Source organism: Microchirus variegatus, assembly GCF_963457635.1.
Source record: "Microchirus variegatus genome assembly, chromosome: 15".
In the NCBI taxonomy this organism is placed as follows: domain Eukaryota; kingdom Metazoa; phylum Chordata; class Actinopteri; order Pleuronectiformes; family Soleidae; genus Microchirus; species Microchirus variegatus.
This window is the reverse complement of record NC_139816.1, coordinates 12988676-13007980: the sequence shown is the minus strand read 5'-3', so window position 1 is coordinate 13007980 and position 19305 is coordinate 12988676. Positions and strand designations below refer to the sequence as shown.

At 42.1% G+C, this 19305-nt stretch overlaps 1 protein-coding gene across 1 annotated transcript; it reads right to left on the bottom strand.

The window, feature by feature from the left end:
- Positions 1-2929: 2929 nt before the first annotated feature.
- LOC310937144 (cysteine-rich secretory protein LCCL domain-containing 1-like) lies at positions 2930-16062 on the bottom strand (the record flags this gene model as incomplete). The annotated part of the gene is made up of 14 exons (XM_083901348.1): positions 2930-2981; positions 6125-6258; positions 6381-6456; positions 6540-6612; positions 6726-6769; positions 6859-6989; positions 7112-7178; positions 7621-7681; positions 8299-8490; positions 8578-8678; positions 8847-8962; positions 9077-9209; positions 10597-10715; positions 15802-16062. The coding sequence occupies 14 exons, from the start codon at positions 16060-16062 to the stop codon at positions 2930-2932; spliced, it is 1560 nt and encodes a 519-aa protein (XP_083757474.1).
- Positions 16063-19305: the final 3243 nt, after the last annotated feature.

Below are 19305 nucleotides of genomic sequence, written 5' to 3'. Positions count from 1 at the left end.
TAAGAATTGCCAGACTGCAGCAGACCAGAGCACAGTGAGGAGGTTATTAATGGCCTTCCTTATTTTAAATGACAGTGTGAAAACACCGGTGGCACCATGCAGACCCTGCTAGCTGCAAAACCTGTCTTTCATCCCATCTGTCTTCACGGCACTCAGTCTCCTCGGTCCTAATGGGCCCGTGCCCGTTGTTCTGTAACTTTACTGCTTACGCATCCACGTCTGTCACTCGGGTCACACTTGAAAGAACAGGATAATATGTCATGGATACTTTTACGTTGTTGTCATAAACCCCATTAGTGAGGGGAAGATGCTCATGAAGGTGTCGGGGAAAATAACAATTTCATAATCTCGCTGCCCTTTACGCTGCCTTGCGTTTTCTCTTATTTTCACTCGCCCTCTTGTCTGCTTTCCTTTCATTCTTCAGAGACTCTGAACGCCACCTATCACCACACCCTGCTGTGGATTTTGACACCTGTCTGATGTATGCCTCTCTATTCTCTCGCACAACCTGGGCACACACAGGCGGCCTATCAATCACTCTGCAGCCTCATCTCTCTCTCGCTCTCTCTCTCTCTCTGCAGCTCAGCCAATCACACGTGACTGGCTTCATCCTGAATGTGATGTAAATGAGAGTGTGACAGTTCGAACGCAAGCAGATGTTTCTTAGTCAGACTGTGGTTTTGCACTGTACAGTCAAAATGAAGAAGTCGGCCTCCTACACAAAATCTGCCTATTCACATAATTCATAACTAATGTGTTCCCTTGAGATTTTGAACGTGCTCTAGCACATGTGCAATGACTTTTCCTAATGCAAATAGGTATGTAAACTCTATTCCTGCACCTATTAAACAGAAAATAATCCAACATTGATATTATGTCATATGTCATGGCTGTGTATTGTATTACACTGCATTACTTTGAACAAAAACAGGCAGCTAAAGTCACAACCTATTGCAGCCCACCAGACATCTTAACACTGCGGGACCTCAATATGGCAGAAACTATTATGGGTTGGTCATTTCACTCCACTTCTGCCGGGAAGCGAAAGTGACACCTCTGCTCCCTGGTGACAGACCTTTATGAGGAAAGCTGGGATGTTTCAAATAAAATCCTTCCATTTCCCAAGGTTTGAAGTAAATAGCTGGTGTGGATATTGTGGTTTTCCATCAGTTGTGGAGGACTTCTCCTCCAGATAGAGTGATGGATCTAGAAGTCTGGGGGACTGGGTTACAAACCCGCAAACCTGACTGTTTCAGCGACTTTGATCTTTTGTGTTTTGGCTCAGCGTGTTTTATATACTGGTTTTGAAGAACTGTGAAATGACTCGGTGATGTTGAGGTTTAAGTGTCGGATTAAAGATGCAGGGGAATTATGACCTAGATTGACTCCGTATCACCCCAGCAGCCTTCTGTGGAGTGAAAATATTCAGTTTAAGAAATGTAAGAGTGTGGCTTTATAGAAAAAATAATACATTTGTGGACAATTATGAGATTTCCTGTCAAAGTCTCCAGTGACAAAATATTATTTACAGGTTCATTTCAAAAAGCTCACATTTCACACATAATTTATCTTCAACTATGAGGCGGTGTGGTGTGTGAGGCTGGGAACTAAAGTTGCATTCATTTTACTTTCTAAAACAAAACATGAAGCACCTCCTCCTTCTCCACAGCCGGCAGATTTAAAGCAGGAAATCCAGTACTAACATTAGTCTGAAAGACACATTCATCACTTTCTGAAATACATTTTTTTCTTTTTGTTTGGCGCATGTGGTTCAAAATAGCACCTGGTTGGCAACGTTTTAAAAGGCTCTGGGTAATGATTACGATTACAAACCTCATAAAAGTACATAATGAAGACAGTATAATGCAAAATGCCTTTATCCAGGGCATCTGCAAAATATCAAATTAACATGAAACAGTGCAAATGTCACAAACAAATGCAAGGAGAGAGAAAGAGAGTTGTGGGGACTGTAATATTTTATTGCAAAATTAACTTTTCCTAACAACCCGAGGTAGGGAAATGGATATGACGCACAATGAAACCGGGACAATACAATTAATTGCCCGTATTAAAGATCGCAGGATGAAGGACAGCTGGGAAAAGGTAAAAATTACAAGGATGTATTTCACTCACTAACAAACAAGAAATAAAACTCCTGTGCCGTATCAACATCAAGGAAAGAAGAGAAGATGGACCTTAATCAACTTTACATCCAGTAAAATACAATGCATGATAAAGTCAGGTGAATATGTTAGAGGGGGAGTGTACTTCCCGACCTGCAGGGAGTTTAAACTAAAACCACTTCATACTGGTAAATACAATAATACAAAATAGAACATATAGCAGCATCCTTTATAAAACAATGTAAAGCATAATTATATAAAAATAAATGTATAACAATCTGTTCTCCAATCATTAAAAAGTACAAAATGTGACGACAACACCTCTCCAGAGCACCATTAAAATGTGCCAGACAATAAAAAAATGATTCTTAAGTGCCATTATAATGTTACATCATAGGCTTTGTTTATAATCAGTATTCATGAAGAGCTACTTGTTTAAAAAAGGCAAGACAATGGCACAAAGAAAACAACAAAACGTGTATTACTATTAACAGATATGTACAACAGAATGTCACCGTATCAAACCATTCAGAGTATTTACAGATTATTAAATGTCCCACTTAGGATGACAAAATCAAAACTCCATGCAAGGGAGGACAAGAGGACAGGTTCATTTTGTGTATGTGTCAAGTTTTTGTTGCTGGGTTTTTTGTTTTTTTTTACGCCGTCATGGAGACGACCCCTCACACGGGAGTGTAGCAAAGCCAGAAACATTTCACTCATTGAGTTTGACAACAGGGCTTGATTACCACCTATTCAACAGCCCAAGTGCACTTTCTGTTTGCCGAAGCCGCCCTCTGGGGTACTCAAATCACGGCAAACACCCGGAACGCCTTTCCTCCTGGGGGGTTTTGAAGGCTGCAGGGGGAAGGAGAGTGAGAAACAAGAGGAGGAGAGTCAGTCTGGGTGTGGCATGTGTCAGAAACAGAACAAGTCCCGACCTTTGTTTTGTTTTTTTTCGCAGCGAGACTTAGATGACAGACCCGCACAAACAGCTCGACTTGGTGTTTAAGGGAGAAACGTCCGCCTCTGACACTCTGATGACAGATTAGACACAAACAGATAGAGGGCTGCGGCTCCCTGGGAAAACAGATAAACCATCCTTTTTTTTTTTTTTTTTACACAAACACGAGGGGACTCCGTGTGTTAATCCAACAAAGACAGACGTGCCGTGGCGCTCAGGGAGACAGATAAATGATGGGCAGATAATAACAGATGTCAGGCATCTCATCAGAGTGACAAAGACGAATGTGGTGGAGAGAGACACGGGGAGAGAGAAGGCACTGTGAATGTTTGTCCTATACACAGGTCACTTTAGTGCAATTTAAGATGTGAACACACACACACATGTAGGTCACAGGGGCTGGCACAGCCTGGTGATCTTAATGCTGCTGCTTAACACACTGGTACAGCATGGATTCAGCACATGCTTTTACTTAACATCACCAGAGTCTTTACACGGAATCCAAACAGAGCAAAATGTAATGACCTATAGTAACTTTCTAATTATTAATTCAGTGTAACTATCACAGCCTCTCACTTTAATCTTATGAGAGAAGCTATGAAATGACCCAGAATAGCACAGCACAGAAGTGGCACCTTTTTCTTGCCTCAGTTGAGCTTCTTAACATTCCATGCAGTCGCTGCATTACCATCCTGTTATGTCTCTAGTTTTCTACTCTGTCTTGGCACACAGCAACAAATAAGGTTATCTCCAATTAAAGGGCCACTTCACCCATAAAATATATAGTTCGAGAATTTACACAGATAAATGTGTTGTTCAATAATCAGAGAGTGGATCTGAGACCCACGCCTGATTCCAACAACATTAAGAGGACGTTGGGATCGAGAGAAAGAAAGAAAACTGACAAAAATTTGACGTCAAACCCTACACTGCTTTTTACTGTGTTTCCTGTCAATTATAACACGTTTTATGGGTATATAAAAAAAAATGGGTTAAACAGCCCTTATATTAATTAATGCATTAGAGTAAACAAGGTGTGTTAGTGTACATGATTCCTGAGTCCACTGTGGTTCAGGCGCAGCATGGGTGCTGTTATCTACCACACTCCTATTGACTGTTTTAGGTTAGCGTTTAATCACTTAAAGTGCTCCCACCTTTCTAGCCTTTTATTGAATTGAACAGAATAGAAGAAGACGAGAGATTTTTCTTCTGTCCCACCGTTAAATATATACATATACATGACTAAGGACGATAACTTGTCTCCACATTCGTATTTAAATTGACTGGAGTGGGTTAGTCTTGCATTTGGGACATAAATCTTTTAAAGAGGCGTCAGAGTTTCATGGTGCAACAAGCTATGTTCCCGTCTCAATGTTTACAGATAGGTCTGACATGCATTTAATAGGCTGAGTTAGTTTTCAAGTGGCTGTTTGCAAAGTTTAATTTCTATTCAATACAACTGCATGTTCGCTGAGGCGGCTGGGGAGCGTTTGAAATATGTGTTTTCACAAAAAGAGTAGGGAAGCCCGTCTGGTCTGTGTAATCTCATCTTGTTAAAGTTCATCCAACACATCAATGTGGCTAAGCCAAAACTTAATACTGTATTGATCCCTTTTGAGATCCAGGATTCTAAATGCATATGTTTTGATTTCTTTTTTTCGTGTCTTTATCTGAGCCACTTTATTAAGATGTAGACGCTTGTCCGGTGGCTTTCGGTTTAAAAAACCCTCTCAGAACAAAATTGCAATGCACTCATCTTCTCCACTCTAATTGCCAAGCAATTAATTATTTTAAACTAGAAGCATGCTAATCACCCTCCCATGTGCACTACATAAGAGATGTAATGAACTGCCAGCATCTTGAAAAGATTGGGTCCACAAGGGAGAGCAGAGTAGATAAATTTCTCTCTACCTGAGAGCTATTGATTTCTCATTCCTGCTCTCTGGGCCTCAGCAAATTAACCCATTCACTCTGAAAAAGGATGCTGTCATCAGACTTGTAATATCCTCAAACAACATTTGCACCATGGTATGCCAGGTTATCCTCTCATGGTAAAGTTTCTACACGATATTCAGGTTATAAGCATGGTTCATTTAACCCTTTTACAACCTCAAAATGTCTGTCTGGACTTGTTTGGCTTATTTTAACTATAAAAGGGCCAGTCATGTATGGCAGTTATTTACAATTTACTGAATGTAAACATATTGTACACAAACACCAGATTGTGTGTGTTAATTTTGTCCAAAAAACAGGCCAAAGACACTGATTTGCCAGCTTCCTGTAACAGCGCAAGTGAAATTACTGTAATAATCACATGCTGGCATTGATGTACAAGTCAGCTTTCAGAAACTTCTGGAATTTTTCCGATAGCACAAAGCGTTGTGTAATTATGGTAACGCAAAGTTTGCTTGCGCAAACGTGTCATCTGCGATTTGCTCGCTGTTTAAGAGTTAATCTAAGGGGGATATTATGCAAAATCAACTTTTTTATCATTTAAATCCTTATATTAGGGACTCTGGCGGTCCTATCAGTCAGCAAAGTGTCCTCAGTCTAAGTACAGGTGATAAAACACGTGATGTTGACTTCCGCACTCATTGGGACGTCACAAGACGCTGAATTCCTGGAATTGTTGTCTCGTGGAGTTTCAATTTGTCCGTAAAACACGCGAGAGTGCTGAAGAGGGCAACGGCATCCGAAAACTGGAAGTCATATTCTTGGCTCCACCGTGCAGCACAGAGTCCTACACAAACTTCCAGCCTCAGAGGATTTATCAGTCCAGTGGATACATGTTATATATGACGGCAATGTGCCTGCTAGAGCCTGCTAGAGCCTGCAAATGATCACTTTTCCAAATGCTAACAGCTGTTAGCTCCCAGTAGCCTCTGTGTTCATTAGGACACTAGGGAACTAGTTTATCTTGGCGAAATAGGATATAATATGGGACCTTTAACATAAGTTATTGGTGAAAAACTATTTTTAAATTGTAGGACTGACAATAAACAAATTTAATTGAACATTAGCCGTGAGATGATCATACCTCTCAGAGGAAATGCCATTTTGGTACGAAGCGATGTAGTGTTTTCGTTTGTCCACTGGCATCACATCAATGTAGCCACCGGTGTCGTTTCTGATGACTCCGGCGTGAACTGCCGATCGACATATACTGGACCGCTACAAAGGAAACACGAGCACATGAGAAAATGTGTGTTCATTTCCTGATTTTACGTTAATAAATCCACAAAACAACACAGGAGCTTTTTTGCTAATTCAGCTTCAAATGCACTTGCACTTACATCAGAGTATATCCTGGTTCCAATTACTCTGGATGTGTGTGAGTTCTCCTCCACACAGTTTCTTGGGCAGTATAATCTGAAGAATCAAACATTTTGGGCATGAGTCACAAGTAGAATTTACATAAAGGTGGAGACCTCATGAAACCGTCACAGTCGTACCTTGGACAGTGTTTTACAGGCTTTTGGAAGGGACACAACTGTGCCACTGTGGTGTCACATGAGATAGCTTTGACTGTACGGAAAAAAAAAAAGATGTCGTCATTGTCAACAAAAATGCAGCACAGCTTGTTTTGTGATTTAATATAAAATGTGACACATCTGTAATTACATTATTTTCAGACTAACCTGTGACTCTAGAAACTGTGAAGGAATTGGCACTTATATATTTTCTGTCAAGGGGGAGACACACAACATTGGTATTATTTAATTTGTTTTACTTATTGTTAACTATTTATTAATTATAATATTATCACCTCACCCTAAAGACTGGACTCCATTCTTGTTGGATTTGATGAAATAGTCCTTCCTGCCTTGTCTTGTCACATCCATCCAACCTCCATCGTTATCGATGACACCAGCATGTAAACCGGCTCTGCACACACTGGATTGCTGCAACACAACAACATTTATTTACATTTGCGCGCAGCTCTTTGATAAAGTAGCCTAAATGACATGGTGGGAATTAACATAATACTGATTTACTGATATATATAACATCATTTTGGACTCACCATTTCAAAGTGCACTGTCCCAACTACTTTTCCCGTAGCATCTATGCACCCAGCAGGACACTCATATCTGTGGAATTATTAAAGGTGCCATATGTAAGAATGTGGCCAAAAACGGTTACTACATTCAAATTCAAAATACAGAGCTCTTTTAGGTTTCGTTTTCTGACGTAAATGGCAACCCGTGGTTCCTTGGCAGCTGAGACTCTACTGACTGCAATGATTGGTAGATGGCGGTAGGTGGCGCCACATGCCAAAACATGATTTCAAAACATAAACATGATTTGCAGTCTGCAAAATATTTTTTAATGCAAATATTTTGGCTGTACTGTTGTTGTTGGTGAGTTCAGTTTGTTATATGATATTTATTACTGAGCCTCTGTGACATATTAGGAGGATTTTATGGCCAGTTGCTTTGGATTTATTACATAATGCACCTTTAACATAACATTGTGAAATGTAACACATACAGAGTTTTACGTTAATTTCATGATAGTTTCCATTAAATGTACCTATTACACGGCGTTCCTTTGCACTGATCTCGAAGTTTAGTGTCGCAGGTAACGAGCTGAGCTGAAACACACACAAGGAAACGACACGTATGAACCGGTTGCTTCAGTGCAGGAAACTCGGGCCAAGACGATTGTGATGCCTCAAGAATCAAAGAGAAGAATTCCTGCAGCAGGGTTTGGGGTGGTCAGCAGAACTGGAGGAAGTGTCTCAGCTTACCAACACAGGCCCCATGCACTGCAGAGAGGAAGCCATTTAAAAACCACAGCGAGCCCCCTCTCAACCCTCAGCCCCTCTCAGTCAGCCAAAAGCAAACACATACTCAAGGGATCATGCTAAAATAGACCTTTCCCTCCCTGCTCCGACGAGTGACTCGTAATATTGAGAACACTTCAGAAACTGTCAAGCTTAATCAGGGAGATGACAGATAAAAAGTACAGAAAATCAAGACAATTTATGATTAATTGGAAGTAAAATGTTTCCGGTCAAACTCTATGTTTTCTTGTACTTGGCAGCCACTCACAAATTCTTTGGTTTTAACCCAATTTTTTTTCTAACAGTAGATATTGTCCTATAATTCTTGCCACTCTGTGCACCTCCCATCCCTAAAACCAGATCCTCCACGCCCCCCGTTTTGAGATGTAATTAGATACAGAATAAACAGTTAAATGGCAGCTTACACATCTGCTGTGCGTTGACCACTTCATTCTTCTGCAGGTTCTCTGTGGGGGGCTTGGTGGGAGCTGGGGCGGGGAGACTGGGAGGCTCAGGTCTGGAGGCCCGGGACCAGGGCTTCTGCGGTGTATGGGGGGCCTCTTGCTCAATGAAGTTGTTTTCTTCAGTTTCCTCCTCTGGAGGATAGGAACTGTCATCTTTAAGTAACGTCACAAAAAAAAGCCTAGTAAGCTTTTTCCTCTTTCTTACAGGCTTTCTTAATCTGTCTTACAATGCTTTCATACCTTTGTAACAGAGGTTGTCCTTACAACCTCCTCCATAGCTGGGGGGACAGGCAGAGCACGGGGTGCCGTGTTTGTAAGGCGCATAGCCCCACCAGTTCCCTCTGTTCAGGTCACATCACACAGAACTAATAAAACACGCTGCTTTCCGACACTCGCAACATCACTATGGGGGGATATTGTCACATTATAATGCCACAACCACAAAACAAGATGCAGGTTGTTTCTCAGAGGTGTATCTATGAAGGTACAACAAAACAAAATATGCTCACTTTGGTGAGTAGTTGCAGACAAGATAGACAGCTTTGGCCCAGATCTGTCCCCACACATTCATGTTGTAACACAAGTTAACAGCACAGCCGATCCGACTACTGGTGGCCCAGACTAGCTGTAAAACAATGACAGGACACAAAAAGGAATTATAGTGCATTACTGTACATCCTTGGAACAACAACAAATAATAATAAAAAAAACGATTACTATCAACAACTATAGTAGCTACCTGTGTGTAATGAGTGCAAACTGGGCCGGAGCATCTGAAAGGGCAGTAGGGGTTACACTCCTGAGGGTAAGGGAAGGAAAAGTCTTTCACTTCATCGTACCAGGCCTGCACGTGGAAAGTGGGTGGACGATACCTGGAGAGATGAGCAATGTTTGGAACAACATTTTCTTTTGTTTTGTGCCTCTGTTGTGGTGTGGGAGTTGGTATTTTGCATCAAAGCCTGTTCCCTGTTCACTGCAAGGGGCGTCTTTCCTTCCCCCTTACAATCCTCATACGGTGGGTGACCTTTACTTGTTGCCTGCTATTTAAATGATTGCCGGTGCAAAACAAAACAAACCTTGTGAATATAAAGAGCAAATATGAAGTAGTCCCACATGTCCATTCACAAGACACAAACTTTACACATTCAGACGTAGAGACTTAATTTCAAACTGTGAGATGTATGATTCATATAATATATGTAAGACTCAGGGAATTATGCTTATTAAACCATTATGTTGTTTGTGTGCGGTAACAAGGTGATGCAAACACAACACATACTATTTAAACTGCTGTAATCTTCCATTTTCTGCTCAAATCACAGCAACAAAGCGCTGACACTGATTTGACCCCAGGTGTTGCTCGTTAATCTGATTAGAGTGAAGTGGACGTCTCGACTGTGAGTGGAGTGATATGATGATTAGAGGAGGAACAAGTGTCTTTTGTGAAGCGCCGCTGCTTTCAGGCGCTCTGTGGGAGGCGAACGCGGAAGGAACAAATGAACTCGTGACAGGTCTCGGTCGTGTTTTTCTTTCTCGCTGGAGAGGTTTTAGCTGTCAGTTGTGCGACGTTGCCCGGATTGTTCGAGATTTGTCAAACATGGCAAAGATGTCTCCGATGCATCTTCGTCTGTCTTTTGATAACTCATGAACACTATTTCACCAGCTTGTCTTAGTTCTGAAAATATTTTTTCCGTTTTGAATTTACAATTCCATTGTTGACGTGGACGCAAAATTAAATCATTTATCAGATTGTGGTGTGTTCAGTCCGAATGGACTATTTTGATGTGCAGTATTGTTCAATTCTCCAGAAGAAGACGCAGAAGGCGAAGCTTCACTTGTGGTAAGTTGCCCTTGTCTCTGGGACTTTTTATTTTGGAATGAAAATACAGCAGTAACAAAATTAGTAGTGCATGGCAATCACTATTCTGATTACTTGTGTCCATACAGCTACTGACTTGCTTAACTTAATTTGTTTGCTTCCACATTAAGTAATTATTATAATTTGTTTTCATTTTTCAGAGTATGAACACTCTGACTTTCTACGTGCTTCACACAAAGACCTTTATGACCGACTGGTAAGTTCATGTCTTTTGTGTAGCACTGGGTCAAGAGGGAGATGCCTGTGTGTATGTGTGTGTGTGTGTGTGTGCAAGGTTTAAACCAGCTGTAAAAGCAGCACATGCACAGTATATGTTCTGTTCTTTCCAAAGGCAACATGTCTAAAGTCTAAACATGTAGAAAGTATGATGTGTGAATTACCTTCCCCAGTGAGCTCCCAGGTTCTGTCCAATCTGAGGCAGTAATCCAGCAGGGCCATGTTCCCACAAACAGGTCTCGGCCCACTCCTCTGCTGTTCGCTCCAACTCTGTGTCCCATTCCTGTACAAAACATGATCGAGGATATGAAAACAAAAATGCTTTGCGTTGAGAAATGTGTTACAAAGCACCATTAACATGTGTAACTGCACGGAACTAAAATGGAAATCTACAATATGTTGATATTTTGCTTCTGTTAAAAAAGGGGGAAAAAAAGGGCTTTCTGACTTCTTTACTTGTCTGGATGGGTTTTCATATAAGCTTGGGTGTTATTCAAAAAATGTTAAAGCTGTTTTTCCTTAAGTAATACCTTCCATATGTCTCTGGTGAGATGTCTGGGTACAGGCTTTTATTTCACTTTACCTCTCTCTCAATTGCCCTCTCAAGTCAAGTTTGGCTCTGGTTGCATACTAACGGATCATATTCCCATTTTGGGGTTTTCTGGGAATGCAAAGAGTGTCCTTCCTCTCCACTGACCTACATTCTACCATCACAAATGTTAGAATAACACCAGCTGTAACTCCTCTGAAGGACACTATATGTTTCTGTAATTGCACACCTTCACTTCCTCTTTTAGAGTGGGATTATGAATGCAACAGCGAGGGGAGTTAATGAGTTTGCATGCACTTGTACTGGTGAAATGTGTGAGCATGTGCACTGGGAAACCAGTGCAGGTGTCAGAAGTTCTCACATTTTCACACATCGGGCCCTGAAAGTCATAGCTTACCCTTTGTGAAATTGAATCCAATAACAGACACTAAAATAACTCCCTGAGTAGCAATACCAGCACCTCCTTCTCCTCCTGTCGTCCATCACGCACTCGCAGTTCCACCAGAAAACAACTGCTGTTTTCTGCATTATTCCAGAAACACACACCTACCTAACAACAGGATGTCTGGCTGTGCTGGCAAATTAACTCGTGCCTCTGAAGAGTTTAGTTTGCTGCTTGTCTTGGTTTGTTTATGTAACATCAAAAGAGATCAAATTTATTTAATCACATATCATGTGAACCGAAATTGGGAGGGTATTAAACTATAATTTCTTGTTGGAAATCATTGTCAGTATGACAGTATTGTCATGCCGGTTTTCATTCAGTCATTATTTCCTCCACTACAACAGCTGATGATGCTGAAATAGAAACACGGGAGAGATTTAAGCCTGCTCAGAGAGAATTTGATTTCCGTTCAAGTCATTCTGCCCTTCGATTTTCCTCCATAAGCGACCTCCTTGCTCTGAAAACAATCAATGTTAATACTGATAAGCAGACAAGACATTGCACTGAGCTGTTGTAACTGCTAAATGATCTGCACACCGCAGCGCATACACTGTAGGACGTTCTGTACTCGAGCAGGGTCAGCACAATGCTTCTCCACCATTAATGAATGGTTTCACTTATGAAAACATTTATCTGTGACCGCAACTACAATAGGTCTCCAGCCATAAATCACCAAAATTGTGGTCATTGCATCTTTTTTTGGAGGGGGGGGGTGTTCCTCCAGACATGATTTGCAGTGTCTCTAAAGTATGTCTCGAATAAAAAAAGTACCAACATTCCAGTTAAAAAACTTTTGTTCCGTCATTCTCAAAAGCTGGCAGGGCAAAAAAAAAAATCAAGCTCACAACGTGTCGAACCGCTTCACATGTGTTTCTGCTGTTGAATGTCGAGTGAAGCCAGCTTGTCAAACTGCTGTTGTTTGTACAGTTCGCTTTGGCAGAGAAGGCCTTGCAACCAAAACACACACCCACCACAACCGCACTTCTGCTGGGGCCCGTAAAGAAAAACACCTCTCTTGCTTAAGTCTTTCAACGCTGTGCACACTGCATTGTTTATTTCACTTAACACTTCATTTGTGGCCTTTTTTTTTTTTTACTCGGTCATCTGGTTGCATTCCAGAGGGGTATAGAGGGCTACTTCCTTTGCAAGTTTAGGTTTCCTGTTCAAAATCAATGGTGCATGCAGACAAGTAATGAAAAGAAGGAGAAAGATGTGGGAAATGGAGAAAGAGAATACGAGAAAGAAAAAAAAGGTATTTCTCAAAACAATAGAGGAGGGGGGGGGAAGACCTGACAGGATGAAGGACAAGTAAAATAACTAGCAATAAATACTTATGTAGTATTTACTGTAAGGTATTTGCAACTCCATAACAAATACTATATATGGACAGGAAGCTGTCTCATTTTGTTCCACCATAAGTTTCCCTCATGTCCTGCATTTCATTGATCCATAATGTTTGTTTCTTTTTTTCATGAATCCAAAACCTGGACTGTACTTGCTGACACACGCAACTCCACAATCACAATGTTCCTGTAGCAAGTTAGAGGACGCTGGTGAGTCAGGAACCGAGTTCTGAAACCCAAACGACATCTGGAGAGGATGCACGACTGTGAGATTCTGAAGTGACCCATTTCCCAGAAGAGGAACCAGAAGGTGTTTTCCCACAGTGAAGGTATACGGGCCATTGATGAGTGGAGAATGGAAAAGTTTCATAGAGATGTAAGTTTTGTCCTCTGGAGCATGACGCTATAAACGTGTATTTTGCACCCCCGGTGAAGTTTTATGACCATGTTGCCTGAACTATTCAGGGAAGGTGCTACAGCGTTTGACATTTGGCATGAGACACACACGTATACATGCTTGACATTACATTACGCAGCTTTAGCATGGTCTTTGGACTCCCACTGGGATATGACCCGTTGTCTCGCCTGCCAATAACATTCGTGTGATGCAGACAGCGCAGGTGAGGCCAGAAGACTTTGTGCTAATGTTGGCCTTTCACTGGAGCATGACCGTGGAGCAGGAGCCGAGCACTCGTATGTGCCACAGATATCACGGTGTTCAGCTGCTGCTCTTTACATCGAGAGAGAGAGACAGTGGATGTGTTTTCAGCACCTGCTTCAGATCTCCCTGGGCGCCTCCTTTTGGATGCTGTCTGGATTCTCTGATAAAAACAGCTGAGTTTAGACCATAGGGCAAACCAAAGACACACTGGAGAGGATATATCCTCCATCTGGCCTGTGAGCACAGCAAGAGAAGCTGAACAAAGCTGCTGGAACAAAATATGTTTGGGCTGCTCTGCTTAATCTTTCACCGCTGGAGTCTGATAATTACTTTGCATTTGGCAATTTTATCAATCTAAACAATTTCTTCGCCGACCTGATGCTGCCGAAGCAAGTTTCAAATGCGTGTTTGCATAATTAAACCTCTTTCGAAAAAGTGAATTTTATGTAAATGCGTCGACTTCACACTTCCAGACTAAATACGGTTTCTCCGGTTGTCAGCAGCCACAATATCAGACAATATCAATACTGTTTTAGCCTGAATCATGAACCACCCAAGTGCATCATAGAAAAGCCAAGTCAAACAAAAAGTAGGTGGGGGCCTTTTTTTCCCAAGATGCCATCTGCTTGTCTTTCTTCACTTCAGACACTGACACGTCTGTGTTTATACCTGTGGGTCAACATTTGAGTGAGAGGCAGAACCGCTGTCCCCACTACTGAGGCTGCACTGCAGCTTTGTGGATCACTACGGAGTGTGAATGCTGATCCGGGAAATTTTTTTGGGCCTCTGTGCCGGATAATGACAGAATGGGAACGGAGCCACAGGGATAAGGAAGACTGAGGCAGAGAAAGAGAGAAGGAAACAGATGAAGGGGGGAGGGAGGACGTGGAGGGATTTGAATCGATGTTATCGCGGAGAGTCTCTGTGATGACTCTGCCACAGAGGGTCACAGAGGTTATGGTTTCTTACAATGGCACACGGTTATCAGGAGCTGATGGGCAAATGGCCATGTATGTGTAACAGGATTTGTCTCAGTGTGTGTGTGTAGGGAGTACAGAGGAGCATGACTATGAAGTATTCCAGTACAGTGAAGCTGTGAGCTTTCTGATAGGTGACAGCAGTTCAACAGAGACGGAGGGGAAATCAACAAAAGAAACTGACATATGAGAGTTGCAAATATGACGTCTTTGTGTCTTCTTACTTTGTGCAAAATGTCTCTTTTGTAATTTCCTTCTCGCCTCACTTTTATTCACCCCCCCTTTTTCTTCTTTAAAGTTATTTTGACACCTGTTTTGCTTTGCTTCCTTCCTCCCGTTGGTTTTCATTCCATCCCTATGCTATCTTACTAATCCCCATTATCTTCACTTCTGTATCCCTTGCTTACTTTCACCCTCTTATTCTCACCTCGCGTCCTCTTGTTGCTCGCCTCTCCATATTTCACCCCTGGGTGCCCCTGCAGCTAAAAAAACCAACCGACTGTAACAGGAGACAGTAGAAAGGAGCTGCTGGCTCAGCATTTGTGCCTCAGCCAGCGTTTTACACACTCACATATGCATACTTACACACACACACACATACGCACAAGGGGTCCTCAAGTCCAAACTCTCAATTATACAATTACACAGTCCAGCAGCTGCCCCCAGCACGAACTGTTTATTTGCCTTTACCATAGAATAATACTGCCTTTTGTTCTGCAGCTCTTTAAGTGGAGATGAAAGGATGATAAAACCTCATTATCCCCCCTGCACACTGTAGCGATATTTAACCTCTAAGTACACTTGGTGGCAATGCAGTGTGGCGGTCAAGCGGTGTCTACACATGTAGTGTATCTGGAAGACTTCCAGGTCTGTGGAGCAGTTACTGTTAGAAGGTGTGGTGTGCCTGTGTGTGAGTGTGTTTGGTGGGGGGTGAGACAGCTGGTAAAACAAGGCCTGGTGCCTTGCTCTGATTCTAATTGCACGGTGAAAATTGATCTGGTGCTGTACACACACGTGACTGCCCGGAGGATGAAGTCAAACAAATGTGTTCGCAGGCGTAAAAAGAGAAAAAAAAAGAAAAACTTGTAGTAATGTGATCATTGGCAAGTTTGTGGAATTCTTCTCTACAGGCAAAACAACCAAAGTCACATGGGTACAGATGTGTTTGTGTGTGTGTGTGTGTGAAGGTGCGTGGATGCTGCTTGTGAGTGAGCCAAGTTGGACAGGTGCCAGAGTGATCCGGTGACTGGGTCAGAAATCTCTGCGGACCACAAACTCTTAGGGAGTTCAGAATGGGGTCAAAGTGTTTCACCGTGTACTGTATAAATGCCAGCGTTGTATAAAATGTGGAATTTCATGGGAATCATTTCTGAAAACACGTTCATCGACGTACCATGTACTCCATGTTGGACGCCGGCGGGTAAACCTGGCCCCTGAGTTTGTTGTGAAGGTCCAGAATTTGCTGAGCGTCGCTGTCGGTGATGGCCCTCTTCCCCCTCTGCTTGGCCTCCCACCAGTCCCCGTCCTCATCCAGGTACTTGTCCAGAATCTGCTGCCAGCCCGTGGAGTTAGGAAGCATCACCATGGCGGTGGCCGCCTGGAGCAGCAGGAGCAGGCACACGCCCCTCAGCCAGTGCAGGGATAGGTGTTTCATTCTTGGAAGTGCTGGTGATACAGTGATGGTGATCTTGATGAGGGCCGGGGGATGTTTTGTGTCTGGCTGCACAGAGAGAGAGATGCTTCAGGGGCTGAGAGGAGAGATCAAGACAGGATTACTGGAAGGGCTGAACCTGGTGCTCTGTGTAAAAGTTAAATAACTCTGGGCAATACTGGACTGACAGAGCACCGGCTTGGAGACACTTGGTCTGATGCACATGAGGAGTCCACTGAGGCTAAGCTGGCAGGCTGACTAGTTTAAATGAGAGATATGGGGGGGGGGATCCCACTTTTTAACTTATTTGAATATTTTACAAGTTTTTTTCTTTCTTCTCCTGGAGCTGTTAAATAGAAAATGCAGCCTCTAAAACCCAAGTAAGAGGTAAAAGTTGTAAGGAAAGTGCACAGAATGATTCATAGGGCAGAGAATGTATTCACAACGAGATTGTCTGTATGTATAATTTGAGCTGAACTTTTTGGTATGCATGCTGCGGTGCTGACAGAGGCTGATATAACGAGCCAGCACCTAATGGAAAACTGTAAAGTGTAATGCATATTGAAATAGAAATGGAGTGGTGTGATTTAATGTGGACTTAGGAAATAATTTACCTTTAATGAATTGGAACTGAGCCTGCTTCTTCAGATCCTGACAGAGATCTGGCTGTGGGAGCGAGAAGGAATTAAAAGGCGCAAATAAAAAAAAAAAAAGGAAAAGTCCGTCTCCAAAGTGAGTTGCAGAGCTCAGGTGAAGCGATGATGATAATGAGCGTGAATCAAAGTTGGACTGATGTGATCGCTTCCCTCGCAGCACTTTGGAAAAGATGAAAGTTGCTCTTTCTTCTTGCAAGATTCGAACTCCAAAGCTGCTAAAGCATCACTTATCCACATTTTATCCTGAGCTTTGGCTGCGCTGAGCCAGTGCCGCCCCTGTCCACGCCTCTCCACAGTACACACACACAGGGAAACTGCCCACTTTCGCTGCTCCATGCCAGGACCTGAGAGTGCGCGTCCCGGGGTCGAGCGTGTGTGTGTGTGTGTGTGTGGAGGCTGCATATGCAGCAGCAGCAGAATAAGCTTTTCTGTTTTTTTATCCCACACACACATACAATCTTCAGCGAGTTTCACTTGAGACCTTCTGACACAGAAATACACACACAGTCTGTATGCGCCAGCAAATGAATAATATTCCTGCAGAGAATTCTATGTTTACTGCAGCTACACTGCGTTATTTTAAGAGTCACTTTTAATCAGTCTTGTATAAAGTCTTGTATACCAGAAAATGACTTTGGTAGAAGTTGAAGTCACTTTTTATTACTTCAGTAAAAGTCCTAAAGTAGATGACATTCACTGTACTTAAGTGTCATAAGTCATTTGATCAGTCATCTGATATAAAGTGAACGTTTTAGAAGTAAAAGTATTGGGGGAAAAAAGGGTGAAGTTGAAGGTTGTGGGTTGAAGTCCTGGCTCTGTTAGTCTGCGTGTCCTTGAGCAAGACACTTAACTCCATGTTGAAGTGTGTGAATAGGTGAAAACTCTATTGTAAATCAGCTCATCAAGAAATAACTAATCTATATACATACAGACCATTACAAACTCTTCTTCTGGTTTTATTTGGTAGTAATGAGTAACAAAGAGAGTTATGGGAAATGTAGTGGAGTAAAAGTTGTTATAAATATAAACAAATTAAAGTACATATACATGAGGGTTAGGGTTAATACAAAGTATTTTTACTTTTAATTATTTTTGGTATGTCTCCAGAGCTACAGTATTCCCAAAGAAAAGCTCCACTTCCTCTTGTTTTTAATCTTAAAATAAACTTAATTTATAGCTGTAATGGGTAATTTTATATGTGGAATATGTATGTTACATTTAAAGGTGCATTATATAATAAATCTAAAGCAACTGGCCATAAAATCCTCCTAATATGTCACAGAGACTCAGGAATAATGTTCATATAACAAACTGAGCTCACCAACAACAGTAGTACAGCCAAAAAAATATTTTGCAGACTGCAAATCATGTTTATGTTTTGAAATCATGTTTTGGCATGTGGCGCCACCTACCACCGTCTACCAATCATGGCAGTCAGTAGAGTCTCAGCTGCCGAGCAACCACAGGTTGCCAGTTAAGTAAGAAAACAAAACCTAAAAGACCTTGGTATTTTGAATTTGATTGTAGTAACTCTAACATATGGCACCTTTAAACATTGTCAAATGCCGACAATAACAACACTGTGCTAGTAAAGCGAGGTTTGAGAGGTGAGGTTTTCAGCACTTTGACAAGATTAATGCTTCTTACCCCCCTCCCCCGATATGCACCTGCTGTATACACACAAGCGCTCCCTCAGTCGCGTCTGATTGGTATTCAGACGAAGGACGCTGCATATACTGCGATTAATGTTGCATCGCCTCTGTTCACAGAGACACTGGAGTTTTCAAACACTCAGCAGCCACTTAATAAGGTGGTGTGGTAGCCTGACCTGTTGTGCCCTCAGAGATCGGCTTCTGCATAAAATGTTGATAACAACTGGATGTTTGGCAGCTGAGGCAGGGTTGGGAATAGAGATGGTCTTCATAAGTGGTTATTTTGGTTGCTGTTTCCTGCCTTTTTTTTTTTTTTATCATTTAGAACCACTCTCATTTGACCTCTGGCATCAACAAGTCATTTTTGCCCAGAGAGCTTGATATTATCCCAATTTTTTTGGGTGCATTCTCTGTAATCTCTAGGGTGTGCTTGAAATTCCCAGTAGATCAGCAGTTTCTGGAATACTCAGTCCAAAAAAACATGCCAACCCCCCCAAAAAAGTAACTTTCTTCCCCATAATGATGCACAGTTTAAACTTCAGCAGGTTGTTTTGACCACCTGCTTGTCTATTTACATTAATATGCAGTCGTCCCTGTTAGTGTGTTTACTGTAGCTTAACAGGTAATCAGTGTCTATCCCAAGAGAAGTCATGTTCTCTGATATGCTGTTGTTGCACAAGTTCCTCTAGCCTGGAGTATGACTTCAAGCAATAATAAATTAACTTAAACCAGAACTTCCTTCTCTGCGGGGCCACGCAGAGAAAGCGTCGCCATCCTCCCGAGCCTAACTGTTCGCAGGTGACTCCGTGGGGGGATTAAAACGCAAACAAACTCTCGGTTAATTCCAAACCCTGAACTTGTCGTCACCGTTTCCCCCCGCCGGCTGCAAATTCCATGATGGAGAGAGAGCGAGAGAGAGAAAAAGGGCAAATTTTGCA